General features: G+C 38.9%; 1 protein-coding gene across 1 annotated transcript in view; it reads left to right on the forward strand.

Moving 5' to 3' along the window:
• Positions 1-21003, forward strand: part of LOC122808189 (antigen WC1.1-like) — a 997107-nt gene that overhangs the window by 131211 nt on the left and 844893 nt on the right. Inside the window, exon 4 of the mRNA XM_044079157.1 lies at positions 10811-11125. Coding sequence (XP_043935092.1) covers positions 10811-11125 — 315 coding nt within the window. The remainder of the gene's footprint in view (positions 1-10810; positions 11126-21003) is intronic.

Raw genomic sequence — 21003 nt, forward strand, 5'->3', positions numbered from 1 at the left:
GGTATTGTTTATGTGGAAGTAAATGGGTGTTTGCTTTACCACTGCTTCAATTTTGGTCAAACATTTCAAGGAGAGTTGGGTTGTTCATACCACAGAAGGCTAATCAGAGATCACCTTTCATGAGTATGAACAACACTGAATGACACTGAATATAGTGCATGGCTTTTAGTTTATCAGTATAGCTAGATGTACTGAGACCTGACATCATTTTGGTGAGGAAACAACGAGGTCTCGCAAAATGATTTAGATGCTTAGTGAGATACAAGCCAAATTGTGCATTATGTTCATTGAGGGACCTAGTAATTCATGAGTAAAGGGGGGGTTACAACTTCTTTGTATCTTGGCAAAATACAACAAATGATACCTTCTGCAAGTCAGAAATATTTTCTAATCACCACAGAGATGTAGTGGTCAATGGAGAATCTATTAGCATATGTAGACAAGACCATGATGACTGAGTCAAATTCAAATGGATTGTCACCTGTACGGTAACAGTAATGATGCTAGATTTCTCAAACAAAACTATGCATTTTTTTGTTGTTGAGAGTAGGATAAGAATTAATACACCAGACATTTGTCTGGTCCATCTCTTGCTAGAGAATCTAAGTTTCAGAATAGGATTTGATAACTACTCTAGTTTACAATTATCAGCAAACATTGTTAGGCATAGTCAGTTGATATCAGCTTTCATGTCAAAGAAACATATACCAAAGAGGAGGGGAGCTGGTACAGAACCCTGTGAGACACCACCAGTTTATACATGCTTCTGTCTAGAGTAACTGTCCTTGACCTTAATTGTATGTGTTCTGTCAGACAGCTAAATACTGATGCAGCAAACTATCTACAGATTAATGATAAACTGGGAGAGTTTGTTAGTAGTTCCAGCATGAGAGGCAGAGTCAAATGCCTTTACAAGGCCTAGATAAGTAATGCAGATCACAAGCATTTCCTTCATGGCCTTAGTAACCCTTTCAAATGAACTCATCCAGGTTGGATTACTTCTGTTATAATGCATTCCATCACCTTGTACTTAGTATTACTGATAGTAATAGTTCTGTAATTCTTAGAGTCAGTAAAGGAATGGCTTTTAAGGGATTGGCATGTGTTTACCTCAAAGGCACAAAGTACAGGGTTTGGTTCTCAATTTGGAAAGCATAGCTAGGCTTACAAAGACAACTTTTTATCATTTTACACTGAGTTAATCGAAGGAAGGACACTCAGCAAACTTGTAGCTATAATATATAACATTAAGTATCCTGTTTTTTGTTTATTTTGTTCTTAATTTCTTTGTTATTTATAACACTTTGTGTATTGTGTATTTTTCTAGCTAGTTTCACTGTGTGTGAGGTATTAACTGGAAATTGTCCACTTTTATTAAGCATCTGTTGGGTTGTTTGTTTCTGATAACTTGTTGCAGTTAAACTCTTTTTTCTAGAGGCTCCTTTAGCTGTTTAAAACTTTCATTTAAAGGCTCACTGCTGCTTTTCATCTGTGAGAAACATTTCTGCAGTTTGTTTCTAAGTAGTGGGGATATTTGTAGCATTTCCATATTCAGGCTTGTATTTGGGCCTAGCGTTTGTAGAAGCTGTGTGTCTGAACACATATTCAGGGACATCTTGGTTTAGCCAAAGCCATCAGGCATTTCAGTGAGAGAGAATTGTTTGAGGTTATTGGCTGACTGAGATCACCTGGACTACAGCTTAGACTAAGCACCTCGTTGGTTCTTTTGAGATTTCTTTCTTAAAAGTTATCTCAGGATTCAACTTTATGTTACCTAAGAAGCTCAGTTGTGAGTGTTTTGCCATTTTACACTGAGCTAATCGAAGGAAGGACACTCAGCAAACTCGGAGCTATAATATATAACATTAAGTATCCTGTTTTTTGTTTATTTTGTTCTTTATTTCTTTGTTATTTATAGCACTTTGTGTACTGTGTATTATTCTAGCTAGTTTCACTGTGTGTGAGGTATTAACTGGGAGTTGTCCACTTTTATTAAGCATCTGTTGGGTTGTTTGTTTCTGATAACTTGTTACAGTTAAACTCTTTTTTTCTAGAGGCTCCTTTAGCTGTTTAAAACTTTCATTTAAAGGCTCACTGCTGCTTTTCAGCTGTGAGAAACATTTCTGCAGTTTGTTTCTAAATAGTGGGGATATTTGTAGCATTTTCATATTCAGGCTTGTATTTGGGCCTAGTGTTTGTGGAGGCTGTGTGTCTGAGCACATATTCAGGGACTTCTTGGTTTAGCCAAAGCCATCAGGCATTTCAGTGAGAGAGAATTGTTTGTGGTCATTGGCTGACTGAGGTCACCTGGACTACAGCTTAGACTAAGCACCTCATTGGTTCTTTTGAGATTTTTTCCTTAAAAGCTGTCTCAGGTTTCAACTTTCTGTTACCTAAGAAGCTCAGTTGTGAGTGTTCTGCCATTTTACACTGAGTTAATCGAAGGAAGGATGCTCAGCAAACTCTGGGCTATAATATATAACATTAAGTATCCTGTTTTTTGTTTATTTTGTTCTTTATTTCTTTGTTATTTATAGCACTTTGTGTACTGTGTATTTTTCTAGCTAGTTTCACTGTGTGTGAGGTATTAACTGGAAATTGTCCACTTTTATTAAGCATCTGTTGGGTTGTTTGTTTCTAATAACTTGTTGCAGTTAAACTCTTTTTTTTTCTAGAGGCTCCTTTAGCTGTTTAAAACTTTAATTTAAAGGCTCACTGCTGCTTTTCAGCTGTGAGAAACATTTCTGCAGTTTGTTTCCCAGCCTCCCTCCCTGTTGGTGTAGTGTTTTTATAGTTGGTGGCTTTGTAGTTGCCCGCCCCTAGTGTAAATTTGATCTGGGACCCTCCTGCCCGTCTAGTGTCATTACCTCATTCTACCCAGTACAGGGAGAACATTTGAGAAGGCCAATCAGCTTAGTTTCTGCTACTCCTTTCTCACTTTCCACTAAAAAAAAAAAAACTTTTTCTAAGCCTGTTTCCTGCCTTTCCTGCGGGTAGTCTAGCCTGGATATAGATTTGCTGTGTCCAGGACTATCTGAAGGCTTCTAGGGCCCAAGCCTTTCTGTGTTGAAAGGAAGCCTTCTAGCTTAATTTTGTTTCTTAGAACTAGACATTTTTTTTTCAGCACTTGTTCAGAACTTATTGTAAGCACTAAATAAGCTACAAATTACTACAGCACTAAACTTTCCTCACCGTCAAGAGGAAAACAGTTTCTAGTTCTTAACAAATAAGCACCTATCCAGGCATGTCTAAGGGTCATCCCCCTGTGTTTTCTCCTGTCTACCTGATGAATATGGGCATCTTGGGGCAATGCAGTAATTGCCTCATGTACACAGACAACCCTCTCCTCCTACCACCCAACACTACAACCTGTGAGAGATGCACTTATATAGCCAAACTGGAAGAAAAGCTCTCTTCACCCAAGACTGGACTAGACAGTCAAGAGGAGAAGTTAAACACTTGCACCACACCACACTCAGCACATAGTCCCTCAAAACCTACACCACAAAAACACACGCATAGAAACACAAAACACACACCTACATTCACGGAGGCTCTCAGTAGAAACCTGCCCAAGCAACAAGGACCTCCAAAGCAGAAACACAAGCAACCTCCACCCCCAACACAACCCAAATGACACATAGCCCACAAACTCAGTGTGCCACTCAACCACAGCCCATAAGGCATAACAACGTACCCAACACTCTAGTCATAGGTGACTCTATAGTCAGGCACACTGATGTTCCACTCACCAGGCTAAACAAGGAGAAAGTTAATGTAAGCTGCCTGTCGGGTGCCAGGGTCCGCCACATAGCACATGCACTCAGGTCACTCCACAACAAGTACAAATATGACTCTGTCATTGTCCATGTTGGTGTGAATGACCTGAGATGTACCTTCTTGGACTACATGAAAAGGGACATGGAGGAGCTGTCCGATCTTGTAGCCCAGGCAGGTATGACCCTAGCCCTGAGTAGCATCCTGCCATCACCCAGAATGATACCACAGTACAAGGACAAAATGATTGACTTCAACAATTGGCTAAGCTTCTGGTGTTATTCTAAGGGGATCCAGTATCTGTCTGCCTGGGATGACATGATCGACAAGCCACGATGCTTTGCCAGAGATGGCCTACACCTGTCACCCCTGGGATTCCGGATACTGGCTAAGGCTCTAGCCACCCCTATAGTGCCTTTTTTAGGCAAGGTTCAAATGACAAATTCACCACCCTAACAGGTACAGGCAAGAAGAATCTGAGGGTATTGCTACTCAATGCTAGAAGTCTGAACCTCAAAATGCACTCTTTCGAGGCACTCCTTAAAATGGGGAACACAGACATCTGTGCAGTGACAGAGACCTGGTTCAAGACTCCAGAAAGTACCCCTGCATTTCCAGGCTATAATTCATACCACACCTTTCGGTCACCTAACCTGGACCGAAACACTAAAGGCGACGGAGTGTCCATATTCATTAAGGATATCCACACCTCCAGGCTAGTTGCTCAGCATAATGCATCCGAGATTATCCAAGTGCAACTAACTCTGGGCAAGACCGCAATCCAAATTGTAGCTTGCTACAGATCCCCCACCATGCCCCAGGATTCCCACTCCTCATTTCTTAATACACTGGAAAATATTAGGGTACAACCTAACACCCTAATAATGGGCGATTTCAACTACCCTACCATTAACTGGGAAAATTACTCGTGTACTAACTCTTGTGCTCAAAGTTTTCTGGAATTTATAAATTCCAATGCCATGGATCAACTTATCCACACCTCCACCAGTGGCAGCAATATCCTAGACCTGGTTATTACCAGCATGGGCAACTGGTGCTCCACACCATAGGTCAGTTCCTCGTTGGTCCGACCATAAGCTAATCACCCTAGACATCCACATCCCTCCCCCACCCCCCATTAGAGAAACCACAGTAAAAAATTTCTCCAAAGCCAACTTCATGCTTCTTAAGACAGAAGTGGCAAACTTCACAACACCCATGCTGACGGACAATAGAGGTATGACTGCTGAATCCTACACAAATGCACTTTATAAGCACTTACATGAGTGCATGGATCGTGCAATCCCTAACAGAACCAAGATGCTATCCTCCAAAAAAGGAAGCCAATCTGGTGGTCCCCTGCCATAAACAAACTCTACAACAGAAGAAAGAAACTGTTGCAAAAAAAGAGTAAAATCCCATGATTGGAGAAACTCCCTGGTCAGCTTCAGTAAGAAGCTGAGATCCCTCATAAAATCCTCCAAAGCTAGTTATGAAAACAAAATCGCCACTGACTCTAAAGACAACCACAAAGCATTATATAGCTATGTCAAGAATCTCAATGGCAACACTCAGATCTGCTCTGAGTTACAGTACAATGGCACTAAATATAGAGAATCAACGGATATTGCTAACATCCTGGCAGATAGGTTCAGTGCTAACTTTACCCCTCTGTCATCCCCTAAAGGGCCCATCTCTATACCAGAAGAATGCAAAGTTCCTCTAATCACGGCTGCACAGGTAAAAAACACACTATCCAAAGCCAAGAACACAGCATCCATGGGACCTGACGACATCCTAGGCTGTGTTCTACATGAACTACAGAACAAACTGGCACCCCACCTAAGTACCATGTTCAATCATAGCTTCACCTCAGGCTATGTGCCCACTGAATGGCGCACAGCGACAGTTATCCCATTCCACAAAGGGGGAGCCACCACAGACCCTGGAAACTACTGCCCAATTAGCCTAACGAGCCTGGTCTGCAAGGCTATGGAGCGTATCATCATGGAACTTATAAACAATGACATTGGTAATCTCCAATCTCAGGACCCCACCCAGTTTGGGTTTGTAAAAGGCAGATCATGTCTCCTAAACCTGATAGACTTCTTTGAAGCAGTCACCAAAGCCGTAGATGAGCCTATCTAGATCTCGCCAAAGCATTGGACACCATCCCTCACTCTGGAATTATAGATACACTCACTAAACTAGGTATAAATCCCTATGTCACAAGATGGGTGCAAACTGGCTCACTGACAGAACCCACACTGTGAAAGTAGCAGACTCCAAATCCAGCTTAAGACCAGTGACAAGTGGAGTACCACAGGGTACAGTCCTGGGTCCTCTCCTGTTTGGTATCTACTTCTCTGAAGTACAGGCCAACACAGAAGGTCTTTGGCTAGCGAAGTTTGCAGATGACTGCAAACTAGGAGCCATAATCAAAACTCCAAAAGATGTGGACATCCTACAAAAGGGCCTTGCTGAGGCAGATGCCTGGTGTCAAAGCTATGGCCTCAAGCTCAATGCCAAAAAGTGCATTGTCATTCCTTTTGGTAAAAACTCAGTACCCATGAACTACCACGTAGGTGGTAGTCTACTTAACACCAAAAGTGTGATAAGAGACCTTGGGACACAGGTGGACAGTAGTCTCTCCTTTGTTAATCACATCGCCACAGTAGTCAGGAAATCCTTCTATGTGGCACACCTCATCACAAAAGGTTTCTCATCCAGGAAAAAAGAGGTCATTGTTCCCCTCTACTCGTCACTCATGAGACCCATTATAGAGTACAATGCCCCTTTTGGTATGTACCTCACAAGACATCTACAACAACTGGATAAGCCACAGAAATACCTCACAAAGAGGATTACTGGCCTCAAAGAGATGCCCTATGCAGACCGTCTCAAAAAACTGCAGCTTTACTCCATTGCATATCGCCTACTCAGAGGCGATCTCTGCCTAACATACAAAGCTATGTCAAACCCAGAGCTTTTAGACATGCTCCACTTAAAGAAATCCCAATCCCTATGAGCTACACGCTCTAGGGACCTAAACCTCGTCACCACAATAAACAGAACATGCTGGAGGGATAGATTTCTGTCCCAGAGACTTCTCATACTCTGGAACAAACTACCTATCTATATCAAACAAAGCTCCTCATTAGCACTGTTCAAGAAAAATCTTGATGATTGGATGGGAGATAGGAAATTCACCCCGGAGATCACTTCTGTGGCTCTTCTCGACAGTGGCACAGGAAGATAATTTTCTTGGGTGGTGAAAGCCAGGGTACCTTTGGCTAGGCATATATAGGCCCTAGGGCCAATAGCCTAGTACCTACCTATGAACCTATGAACCTGTGAACTCCCAGCCCCGGTCATTTGTCTAGTAATCAGCTATGAACCTATGATGTATTATGTAAAGGCACCACTGCCAATCTCCACAGCTTGGGAACATAACCAGTGGAGAAAGTCAGTATGAAGACCTGATAGAGGTGCTATGTTAGAGTGGAATGTATGTTACTCAGTAATGGATAATGTCAGGACCTATGGAAGAGTGTCACTTTTACAAAGTTCCAAAAGTCTTGGTCCAGACTGATCTCTGCATTTGTTCATGTACTGTATGCAGTTTAAACGTCCATATGCTACTAGTCCTATACCCTAAACTATTCTCTTGTGATGGCTCTGTAATTATGTAGCATGTGCTACTAATCTGATCTTATAGCATCCATTGCTGTTGCAGTATTGCAAGTATGGTGTGCACAATTTATGGTACAGTTACCGCTCTATTATAAATTGTTTTATAGTGTTTCACTTTTTGATGTTTTGCTGTGATTGTTTATCTTGTTTAACACTTCTCATCTTATAATATTTTTGTCAACTTTTTTCTTTTGTATTATGTGCTAAACAAATATATTTTTGCATAGCATACTAGCCTAATCCCTGTCATTAGTATCAAATGCATGATGCAGGAAAAGCACAACCATTTTTCCCCATGAGAAAGTCAATTAAATTATTCAAGGTTTTCTACACAGAAGTGTCAGAAAAGAATGTTATCTGTTTTTGATTTTCTCCAGTGCTTACAAGCCCAGAGGCACTTGAGTCACCCACCTCTCACCTCTCACACAAATTCAGATTCATCTGTCCATTCCACTCATTTGTTCCTGCTAGTAATGAGTGTAATAACATACTCTGGGGTGTTTCCCTTTTGAACTTTATTTAAACTCTCATCCATACCTTCTTACAAACTAGTTGCATACTGCAATCCCTGCAATGTTAACCTTTTCCTGATTTAACTCACATCTGTCATCTTTCAGTTAATATGCTTTCAAACTTTAATGGACAGCAAATGCTTGGAATTCGGAGTTAAAACTACATTTGAATGTGAAACAATATTTAAATTAAGCTAGTAAAGCAACTCTTTGCCTTACTTGTATTATATAAATCAGTTTTCACATTTAAGCTGCTTAATTATAGCACTGAATGCTGCAACTTCAGTACCATAATTATGCTACATGAGAGCTGCGGTGGTACAGTTGTTAGTGTTGTCACCTCCCAGCAAGAGGTTCTTTGGTTTGATTCTTGGTGGAGTATCTTCTGTGTGGAGTCTGCATGTCCTCCCTGTGTTTGAGTTAACTTTAAAGACATGCAAGTAGGTGTGTGGGTGTGCCTTCTTCGAAGGTTAGGTGCCAGGCTGGCAACTCAACACCATAAAAATTCACTGTCAATCATTAGTGGACCACAGTTCCACTGTGGCAACCCCTATCTGGGAAAAGCCGAAAGACTTTTTTTGTAACAGCAGTGCTTTTTATAGTCTCCCTTTCAAGCATTGTCGGTATGAATAAGACAAGGTATCCTTATTCCACTAGGACTTCAAGAATGAAATAGAACATAGCACAATCACAGATGTGATGTGAATGTGTCAAAATCCTTGATTAGTAGCAGTATCTAGTACTGCAAATAAGGTATCTATAAAGAGGTACAGCAGTGCTCACATTTTGCTTGAAGAAGAAACATTGCCAAAACTTTCCATTTAAGTGCACTTTGAACCAGAAAATTAGGTTCTGAGTAGCAGCACACAGTTATTGGAAATACATTTTTATGTAGGGATGCCATTATTTTATATCAATTTTCTGAGCACATCATGTTAGTAATGGGAACACATCATGATCCAAGACTAGACAGTTGATGTTATCTCAAACAATATAAGAAAGGCATAATGCTCACAAAATGCACAGTCCTTCACCTGAGCATTGGTATCTGTATGAGGTGGAAGTATATCTAGACTAGAATATTGAGCTAAAACTCTGTACCGGCAACCAATACTACCATTTCAAATGGAGATGTTCTGAAACTCATCTTCTTCTTTAGGCTTTTCCTAGTTAGGGGTCACCACAGCAGATCACCTGTCCGCTCATGATTGGCAGTGGAGTTTTACAGTGTTGAGTTGCCAGCCTCGCACCCAACCTTCCACACACACACATGCACTCACACCTAGGGCCAATTTAGAGTGCTCAATCCACCTGCAGCATGTCTTTGGAATGGGGGAGGAAACCGGAGCACCCGGAGAAAACCCATGCGACCACAAGGAGGACATGCAGACTCCGCACAGAAGGCACCCCAGCTGAGGATCGAACCAGAGTACCCCTTGCTGTGAGGTGACAATGCTAACCACTGCACCACCGTGGCTGCCCAGATGTTCTGAAACTCATAATCACAGAAAACTTACATGTCATCTCAAGAAGCCATAACCCCCTCAAAAAATATTAATAATACTCAAAAAGCTCATACATGTATAATATTATACAGACCTTCCAATGACCTCAAAAAAGTAGACATACACAAACACAATGCACAAGATCTGAAGAGGGTTCATAATACCAAAATCCTATCTTGTAACCAACCAGACCAAGAGATGGTTATGCAAACATGTTTACCCAATAAACACAACTATTTTAGTAACTAGACATATACCTCATGGAACATTCTAAGGAATTTGTGACAATGCTTGTCATCTCAGCTATATTAGAAAGGACTAAGGGCAACTATGACATGGTTGTTAATTTTGCAGTGAATAATGACCATATTTCCTTTCTCCTGCATATACAACACAGTAACAAAGGTTTTGTTACTCATACTCAAAAGCATGAAAATACATTAAACTCATCAAATACTGTCACCTTGTACGGCACCTTATCACCTCGTATGGCACCGGAGTATTGTCCAAATTTTAGCACTCATTTCACGAGAAAGCATATGACATTATAGTTAGCCTTTCAGTTATAGAAGATATATAGAATAAAAGAAATCAGGCATTAAACTGCCACTGCAAATGCTAGACATCTGTGCAATCAAATAACTTAAATCATTTGTTGGTTACCCACAAGGAAATACTTCTCAACTAATGTCACAATATTTTGTACTCTTGGACAAAAAAGAATTGAAGCACAAGAATATTTAAACACTGATAAATGATTTGTAGAAATGCTGTTGGTATACTTGATAGAATTAACATTGTGCTGCTGTTCAAGCAATACAAATGCTGTTTTCTATATTTTCATTTTTAGCCTTGAGAGTTACCATAGAACAATGAATGCATGTTTGCATTTATGTATTATGAGGAATTAATGGTGCATTTTTGCACAAAAACTAGAAAAAGATGTTATGAACAACTGATATAAAAATGATGCATTTCTGATGGCATTCTGTAAAGAGCAGCACTTACCAATATGGAGGAGGCTAAGTGTCTCAATTTGTAATAACATGGATACTGGACACCATCTTTCTCCACTCACAGATCTATCATTCCCTTAATTGTCATCGACATTCATACGTCTTGCTTACCTAGGACAATCAGAAGTGAAATTATTATCTGCATAAGCCATTGTTTAATTTCTCAAGACCAAGGCTTGGAGTTTAAGGAGATCAGGCTTTTACATTTTTTCCAAATATAAAGCTTATATAAGTCTGAAGAATAAATTATGTCATTGAATTTCTCTTTCTCTTTCATTTCTTTTGATTTTTCTCTCTTCTTTATCAGGGTACAGAAACTACAGGTTAGTGAATGGCTCCAACAACTGTACAGGCAGAGTAGAGCTCCAATATGGAAATCAATGGGGTACCGTTTGTGACCTGCACTGGGACATAGCAGATGCCAATGTGCTTTGCCAGCAACTAAACTGTGGATTTGCTGAATCTGCCCCTGGTGGTGCATTTTTTGGGTCTGGATTATCTGAACAGTGGAAGGACAATTTCTTCTGCAATGGTACTGAATCCCATCTTTTGGATTGTCCACTTTCAAATTTTGGTCAACATTCCTGCAGCCATAAGAATGATGCTGGAGTAATCTGTGCTGGTAGGTGCTTGGGAAAATTATTTCTGTACATATACTGCTGTTTTATAACCTATAGTAGGGCAGTAAACAGAATCCACTTGTGTAGTATTTACTGTATGTTATTACAACTATTGTCAGCTTTTATATAATGACATATAAAGTCTTTTTTAGGTTCCCTTTGTTGGCAAGTATGGAAATGTGGTTATTGTTATCAATTGTATAAGATGTTGAAGACTTAATGTAGATTTTAAATAATCAGGTTTATATAAAGGGCAACCTATTTCCCTACCACTGAGCTTTATGTGCATTAATCTATTCATTACATGCCTGTACTGTGTCAGAACTACATAAATCACAATGATATGAACATCATCATGGGAAGCAATTGTAAAGTTGTATATATAGTTTCGCTAAAATGTGGTCTTGTTTCAACATTTGATTCAGTAGCTTGTTTGTGCACTTGAAGGGCTGAAATGAGAAGGGCTAAAATGATTTGGGTTATCTTCGCAATACCCAAAACTCATAATAAATACATTTTACTGTAGCACCTAAATCAGAATGCATCCAGGGAAGTTTAATTTTAAGCAGAATTGCACTGGTAGCCAGCTGCTGTATGCATGTAAATGTCACTCTGCTGATACCAAGACCAGATTTTGATTAGCTTACTGCAGTTTCACTCTTTTCTTCTGGTAACGAATGGTCTGTGAACGATGTTACCTTAGCATGTACCTTTAAAAGGAAAAAAAAAAACATTAACATCATGGGAAAAAATGCTTTCTATTTCTTTAACAAATATGATTCCAGTATCTTAGTATTTACTGAAAAATATTGAGGATATGAATGTGCGTTTAATAGCTTCCCATCTGAAAATCATCTCCATTATTTGATTTTAATGAAATGAAACAAATCAGAAATGAAGCAAAGCTATAATATTTTCCAACATTCTTTTGGTTTTGGTTCTGAAAACCATATATTTGACATAAAAGGCTTGGGTTTCAAATATTAAAATGCAAAACTGAAACAACTCAATTTATAATATTTCTAATTAAATACTTTATTAATATTTTAATAATTAAAACTAGCAATTAAAATAATAAAGAACAAAATATAGTTAACCATTGCAGAATACTGTAAATAAACAAATAAAAAACTATATACAGTATTTACAAGTCAGAGTAACATATCTCATTTTCATAGTGGTAATTGTCCTAAATACTTCCATAAATTAAGCAGCATCAGTACTGAATCCAACTGCATAGATACAACCTTCCAGATCTGTGTGATTGCTATTCTTGGCCTCACTGATTTGTAGGTTTAAGAGATATATACAGGGAAGAAATGTTTTTTCCTGTCATGGGCTGGCTGCATCTTCACCTTCACCATGCTCCCGTTGGCCACATTGCTGTCATATTTTCTGTATTGATTTACTTATCCTTGTTTATATAAAGCAGTCAAAGGTGCCATCACATTTTGGGACAGTTTTCAAAATTAACCCACATAAATCCCATGAATTGCACCCCATAAACCTGTGCTCCTGGGCATTCCCAGAGCATGTGTAGGGTACCTACTGCTGCACTACATTATCAGCATTGGCTGTGTCACTCTTCTTGTGTAATGGGATAAGACAAAGATCCTTGGGTGTTTAAGAAGTTTATTGCATACCAACATATCAGGATGGAGGACTGGAAACATAAACTTAAACAAACTAATAAACTGATGGACTACTTCACTCATACATGCTTGCACTCTGGCTGGTCACTCAAAATGGCACTGCTGCCTGCACGTGTTCTATACTTACATGCACATGCCCACAGAATGGAAAGCTTCTTAAAGGTACATCACACATTCTGATCTGCATCCTCCCTCTTTGAGAAGCTGGTCATGCACTGAAAAATGACAATGGAATTGGCACACAGTTTATACAGACATAAACACAAATAAACAAGCATGCCCAGGTTGCCATGTATCTGGAACTAGGTCTGGAAATCTGACCTGATCTCATAATATAATAGCTAGGACTGGGTTTAGCAACAGGGACAGTCACTGGTGAATGTTCAGTTTCAGAGACATCAGGGACAACATCAGGAAAAGGAACAGATGCTGAGATATTTCCTTAAACAGGAACATTGACCGAGGTGCTCTGAGAATTAGAGTCTATGTTACAGGCAAGCTGCTGTAATATTGGCTCAGACAGTGGTAGGAGATGCCTCCAATTCTGCCTGAATTCCATACAGTGGCATAGCTAGTTGGAGGGAGAGCAGTCCGGCCCGGGTGACACTTTTGGGACTGTCACATTTACTCACTATTTTGAACTGTCCCAATACATCATGTTCAGTTCTTCTGGTCACATCATGTCTGTAAGTTCATTGTCACACAGATGTTCTGCTCCACCCACACAATCTTAAAATAGGACACCTTTTTGCTGCTTGTCTTCTGGGTTGGAATTGCTTCTGCTTCTTCTTGCTGACGAGATGGAATTTTCTTCATTTTCAAGTAAGGTGCTGCAGAAACAGTTTCTTCAAGTAAGGTGTGTGTTTGTGTGTGTGTGTGTGTGTGTGTGTGTGTGTGTTTGTGTGTGAGTGTGTGTGTGTGTGTGTGTGTGTGTGTGTGTGTGTGTGTGTGTGTGTGTGTGTGTGGCTGCAGAGATAGATTCTCCAAGTAAGGGGTGTGTGTTTCAAGTAAGACGTGTTTCAAGTAAGGGGGGTGTGTGTGTTTCAAGTAAGGGGTGTTTTTTTCAAGTAAGGGATGTGTGTGTGTGTTTCAAGTAAAGTGTGTATGTGTGTGTGTGTGTGTGTGTGTGTGTGTGTGTGTTTCAAGTAAGGGGAGTATGTGTGTGTGGGTCTATGTGTGTGTGTGTGTGTGTGTGTGTGTGTGTGTGTGTGTGTGTGTGTGTGTGTGTGTGTGTGTGTGTGTGTGTGTGTGTGTGTGTGTGTGTGTGTAAAATGCCCCAGTTAGGCATACCTGTTGGTTAGTGTTACTCAGGCTCAAACCCTATGCCTTAGGTACAAGAATAAAGAGCCTGAATTATCTACCCATACCACCACTTGTGCTGCAAGGAGTTGAGTCCATAGCTCTCAACTGTCCAGATCTTCACACAATGTCTGGAATGTTTGGCTCATACTTTTGGTCTGTTCCTCTTAAAATTTGTGGTTTTCTGGCAAATCATTGAGAACTTAATTCACTAAATAATGATAGCCATTTAAGTTTCAGCCTTCCTATTTTCAGGAAATGCATGGTAACACAAATCATTTTATTCTAGCAACTTTCTAAGATTGTACAAGCAATGTTTAAAATGTGTCACTGATTTTGGGCGTTCCCTCCCCCAATAAATGTTGTTTTTTTCCAGATTTCTTGTGCTGCATATAGAGTGTCAAGTGGATTTTACAAGGAGCTGAGAGCTTCAGGAGAAGAGAAGTTTAGTGCTGCTTATGCTAAGTCTATTTGCATTGTTAGTAGCACAATCAGTAATACACTTGCTTTTGATGCAGAAATCTGTGGGTTCTACTAATGCAGTATGTAGATGGGTGGATGCTGCAGTCCTGAGAATGTCCTCCTTTGGAGGAGATACCAAGTAACTATGTACCTGTTATAATTTTGCCACCCATTATCTATTGCAATATTAGTAGCTTATCAATGTTTAATGTAACATAGGCAATTTATTCTTCAAGGGCAACAGGCACTTTATTTGTAGATGAAACAATGAAATATAAAGAAGTCTGTTAGTAAGCAAATACTTAATTAGTTACAAATCTCTTTAATGTGAAATTATTTAGATGGCTTTTACTTTTGAAGAGATTGTGCATATTTACTGATATTGGTGGATTGTAGTGACACAAATGTGAGTAGATTTTTATGATGAAAATGTTCTGAATTGGGCAGTTTTGTCATTATTGCTTCATACATTTTGCTTCATTGCTTACTGAAAAAATGTCCAAAACAATAATAAATTTAAAACACACTCTAACATGTGTGCTGTATTACACAAGGTATATAATGTAATACAACTGGGAAGGTGAATCAAAGAACACATGCATGTTTGCATGGTCACAGGCCCTTGCACAAATATTTAGGATTTGAAAACAACCCAAAGGTAAACTTTATCCGCCACTGGCCAGATGCATTTCCTATGAATGTGGGTTTCAATGCTGTTTCAATGAATGTGAGTTTCAAGGGCAGAGAAGTTTTAACGCCAAATCTGTTTTCATTGTGAGACTGTAGTGCTTTGTTTAGCAGATGTATATCATTGTTTGTGCTATAAAATTTAAAATAAAAGTTTTAAATGAAATCCAAATAATCATTGTAGAAGTAAGCATAAGGCAGTATCCACATGACAGTGTTTATGGCAAATAAGGAGAAATAGCCAAGTAATGGTATACTGGAATGGCTGCAGGGGGGGAGGCTGTATATGGGGTGCCCCATTTGACAATGATTTTCTGAGGGACAGGTGCTGAAAACTCAAAGGCAGCCCTGGGTGGCACAAACTCTAGCTACACCACTGATTCCATACCCTGGTATTCCACTATATAGAATCTCGGTTCTTCACGCAAAGTTTTCACTTGACCAATCCGATCAAAATCTTTCACTTTTTGCATCCTCACTATCTCTCATTCTTTCAATGGACTAAGACATTTGCTAGTTTTGTCATAATAAGACTTCTGGCATAAACGTTTTTTAGAAGTTGTGCTTTTATTGCTTTGCTGTTTTTAGCACTAGGAACCAACAAATTTTTACTGATTGGTAATGTGGTTCTAGTTTGTTTTGACATAAGTCTCTGAGCAGGTGAACCAAGTAAGTTATCTCAGGGTATGCTTCTGATATTAACCAAATTCAACAAAAAAATTGGTATTGTCACATTTAGACTTCGCTAACAGCTGTTTTGCACTTTGCACTTTGCACTGCACATATAGCCAAGCCATTTGACAGTGGGTACTCAGGGCTACTGGTAGTATGGATAAAGTCCCACTCTTCTGCAAATCTCATGAACTGCTGACTTGTAAACTGTGTACCTCTGTCAGAAATAACTGTGTGGACTACCATGGACAGAAAAATGTCTCTTCAGCTTAGTAATGGTAGTATTGGATGTTAGGTTAGGAAGTAGGTCAATCGTGAACCAATTTGAATAAAAGTCTACTAACACCAAGTAATGTTGACTATTCCACTTGAAGTTATATGTGGCTACTGTTGACCGAGGTAGTCCAGGTATCTGGCTTAAATAAAGTGCTTCTTTTTGCAAGTGCGCTTTAGTACTATTACAAACAGAACAAGATGAAAGTACTTTCTCAATATCTTTTGGTATAGAAGGCCAAAATACTAGTTCTCTTGCCCTTCTTTTGGTAGAATCAGTTCCTGGGTGACCACAATGTAAAATCTGAATGTATTGTTGTTGTAAGGATAATGGAATGATGACCTTTGGAACTTTCAAGATGATACCATCTTCCATAAAAATCTCAAATCTATAAGGAAAAAATGGCTGTATGTCTAGTGGTAAAGAAGATTGCTTTGACGGCCATCCATGACTGATGAAGTGGTTGAGCTTTTGAATAATCATATCTGGTGCTGTGTGATCTCTAAGCTCATTAAGTCATGTGGAAAAAAATATGCACTTCCATGACTTCTAAATCATAGTACTCTTTGTCAAGCTTTTCTGTGGTATTTCTGGGCAATCTGGATAAAGTATTAGCAAGATAAAGAAGTTTCCCTTTTGTATAGACCAGTTTGAAATTGTACTTTTGCAATTTGAGCATCATGCATTGCAGTCTGGCATGAGCTATATGCACTGACTTTTTTAAATAGTAACTAGCGGATGGTGATCAGTCTCTATTTGGATAGGTCATCCATAAATATATTCATGGAACTTCGAACATGCAAACATGATTACTTGAGCATACTGCATCTCAGTTTGGGTTAGTGTTCTCGATGCATATGCTACTGGTCTATGCTCTTGAAGAATGACTGTACCTAGGCCAAACATAGAAGCATCACAGAAAAGAGTTACTAGCTTGTGAACATCATAGTATCTTAAAGTTGGTGGACTGGCAATTTTCTGTTTCAGGATATCAGATTGCCTTTAGTGTTGTTCTAACCAGGACCAGGTTACATTCTGCATGTCAGCTCTCTTAGAGGTGCTGATGGTTCACTGAAGTCTGGGATAAACTTGCCTAAATAGCTGACCATACCAAGAAATCATTGTAAGGCTTGGACATTGTCTGAAGCAGGTATTTCAAGAATTGCCGTTTGCTTGGAAGGATCTGGTCTTAAGTCTGAACTGGTAAACAAATGACAAACATAAGTAACTTCTTGTAGCCTGAATTTACATTTCTGAGGATTGTACTTAAGGTTTACTTCCCATGCTCTTTCCAGAACTTTCCTGAGGTTTCTGTCATGCTCTGCTTCACCATTATCTCCTACTTGAATATCATTTACTATTATAGCACTTGGTTAGCAAGAAAAAATTTGCTCCATCGCACGTTAAAAGACTTTACTGGCAGAATTTATTCCAAATGGCATCCTCAGAAATCTTTATCTTCCAAATGGGGTACTGAGTGTGGTTACTAATGAAGATTTTTGATCAAGCATTATTTGCCAAGATTAACTTTTTGCATCTAAGACAGAAAAAACAGTGGCATTTAGCATAAGGGCAGTAACTTCCTCGACTGCACGCATTAGATGGTAAGGTCATTTTAAGGCTTTATTCAAGCCTCCTGGTATCATCTGAACTTTTCTTGTGAGCGACCATCATGGAGGATACCCATTCAGTTGTTTTTTTCTACTGGACAAATCAATCCTAAATGCACCTTTTTGCCTGAGTTTTAACTCTGTTCTGCATAGGTACTGGGATATTCCTAGCTGGTCTGACAACTGGGGAGACATCTAGGGTCTAACTTTGTGGAGTACACAACTGGGTGTTTGCCTAGCTTGTCTTCAAAAATATCAGCATACTCAGAAAAATTAGTGTTAGTGAAATTTGAGCTGAGACATGTGCTTACATGATGGACTTCTTTGGTAAATGAAAGCAATTTCATTTTTAAACTGTCTCTGAGGCCTAATAATGATTGTACATGTCTTTTGACTATATAAAACTACAAGTCATAGCTGTTCCCAGCAGAGTAACATGAAAGTACTACTGAGCCTTCAGTTTGAATCTCTTCACCTCCATAATTTATTTATGTAATATTTGTTAACCGGGAAAGTCTGACTTTGAACAAAGCCAATTTTCAGTGGAGGCCTGGGGAGAAATGCTCCAGATGCATTTCTTTGTAATGTGAGAGGAAACTGGAGCACCCATAGACAACCCACATGAATGCAGGGAGGACATGCAGACTCCACACAGAAAGCACCACAGCCAAGAATCGAACCGCAAAACCTCTTGATGTGAAGTGACAATGTTACCGCTGCGCCATCCATAAACAATAAGCTTCACACTGTCTGTCAAATTGTTTTTCACCAGCTTTTGCTCTAGCAAACGTTTCTGCTGACATAACATTGCACTTTGAACCAGTATCTACTTTGTGCTCTATGGGTCTCCCATTAATCAGAAAAGTACAAAATACTTTGTTTTTTGCCAACAAACCTACTGCATTGACCTCTTCACCAAGCACAAACACACCATCTACATAAAAAGTAGGGTCACATCTTTCTATTTTATCAAATCGCTTCTTTGAATAGTCTTTCTTAATAAAAGGATGTGCCTTGTTTGATTTACAAAGTTTTTTAAAGTGGTTCCACTTCTTACACTTGGAGCATTGTTGACCAAAAGCTAAGCACTTTTCTCATTTGGCCTCATGATTTCCACAACAATTGCAACAGTTGACTATGAGGCTTGCCTCAGGTTTTGCTGAGTCACCCCTTTGCTTAACTGCATGTGCCTTAGGCCTTATTGAAGCTGCTCTGGGTTTTGTCTGAACTCGAGCTGTGGCAGGCACACCCTTAGGCCTGTTTCTGCTAACCATGTGCGTCATACTATCTACGTTTGCACTGGAATGCACTGGAAACAAGCTCTTGTCACTTGTAAGCATATTTGTGTACATTTCTGTGAGCTTGTATATTTGACAAATCTCTATGACCTTGTTCAATGTCAAATCACTGTCTCAAAGCAAAATCTTTCTCACTGCATCATTAACAACACATACAATCCTGCCTTTTATCAACTAGTCTCTCACATCACCAAAGCTATACATTTTTGCCTTATTTTTCAAGTCAGATATATATGCTGCAAATGTTTCCCCAGTCATTTGATCTCTTGTGTAAAATAAGTGTCTTTCCAATGTAACATTCTTTTGGGTTTACACATTTCTCTAAATTTACATTTCAAGCACACAGGGTCTTCCCTTGTTTCAGCTTGTACCACATTATGGAGGTCTTCCCCTGCATATACAGCAGATGGGTACACAAATAAATGCTCTCTTTCAATGGTTTATGAACCAGCTAAATTAAGCAGAATAAATGCCTTTGTATGTGTGTCTTCATCAGAAAAAGCAGCATGTATAAAAATATAGTATTCCTGCTGAAGCACTCTCCAATTTTCTGCAATATTGTTATCAAACACAAGCAGTGAGGGTCTGCAACATGCCTTTGCAATGCCCAAACGTAGTTTCAAGCACACATACATATATGCCAAAAATCTGTAGTTATTCTAAACTGCACAAAAATATTTTCAAAATGACTGAACTTTGTGAAATACTGTAATAAAGCACACACTGCAAACACTTTGCATACTTCAGATACTTCATATTGCCTTAGTTATACCTCAAATAGCTTTAATTAATGTTGAAAAGTAGTTCATAGTGAAAAATGTGGTCATTTGCAAAAAAATATGGTTGTTTTCCCTTTTCTATACATTTTTATGCAATTCAGTAGCTATTCTGAGCATTTTCGTTTGTCTTTTGAAAATTTTTATCAAATATTGTAGTTTTGATCATTTTGTTTAATTAATAATTCATTTCCAGCATTTTGAATACTTCATTTTAAATTAATTGTGAGAAAAATCATTTATATCTAAAAGCATTCCTGACCTGTTTGTGAGTCGTTTGAGTAATTCGGGTGATACACTCCTGCATATTCCTCCATTTCTAACTGTGTACCTCATGGTCTTGATTCTGGATCCCATTTTGAAACTGTGTCTCCCTTCTTGTTTAGTTCAATACGACAAAGAAGCTTGAGTGTAGTTTTAAATAAGCAAACCAAAGAAGGACCAGGAGCAGGTGGCAGATTCCAGTTTCAAAGTAGTTTATTCCAAAACAGACGACATCCAAACACAAAACAACACTAGCCCTTTCATAGGTGTGTACCCCACTTCATCAGGTGTAACAATGTTTCATTTAAGCATAATTTTATACTCTAGAAGTGTTGCAAAACAGTCAGTGACTGGTCACATGATATTTTTAATTAAAGCCACATAAACACATTTCCTTAAAGAAAGTGGTACAGATATAACAGCATACATAATAATGTATTGAAAATACACATGAAACTTTATTAAAAGTGTTAAAAAATATATATATTACAAAATGCATATATTAAAAACTAATACTTGAAGTATAAACACATATGAAAAACGTTTTCATCGAAAAAGTCATCTCTTCTTTAAAATAGGCTTCAGAGCTATATGGTCATTTAAACCATGCCCACAGTCTGCTTTCAGTCTAACAATCCATGTGGCTTCTAAGGCCTCAGTTTTTTTTGTGGACATCACCACCTCTGATATTCTCATTAACCCTTCCTATCACAATAAACTTAAAAATGTGTCTATCATCATTGTCACTGACATGCTTAGAAGGTGCACTAACTTTATCCCTTCTATTAATGTGATATATATGTTAACCAAAAGCAACATAATCCTGACACTCAAAGGAGGTGGAAAATAAATTTCTTTACCACAGCGAAATGTGGAACCAACAGCT

Source organism: Protopterus annectens, chromosome 8.part0, assembly GCF_019279795.1.
Source record: "Protopterus annectens isolate FY-2018-M chromosome 8.part0, PAN1.0, whole genome shotgun sequence".
NCBI lineage: Eukaryota > Metazoa > Chordata > Ceratodontiformes > Protopteridae > Protopterus > Protopterus annectens.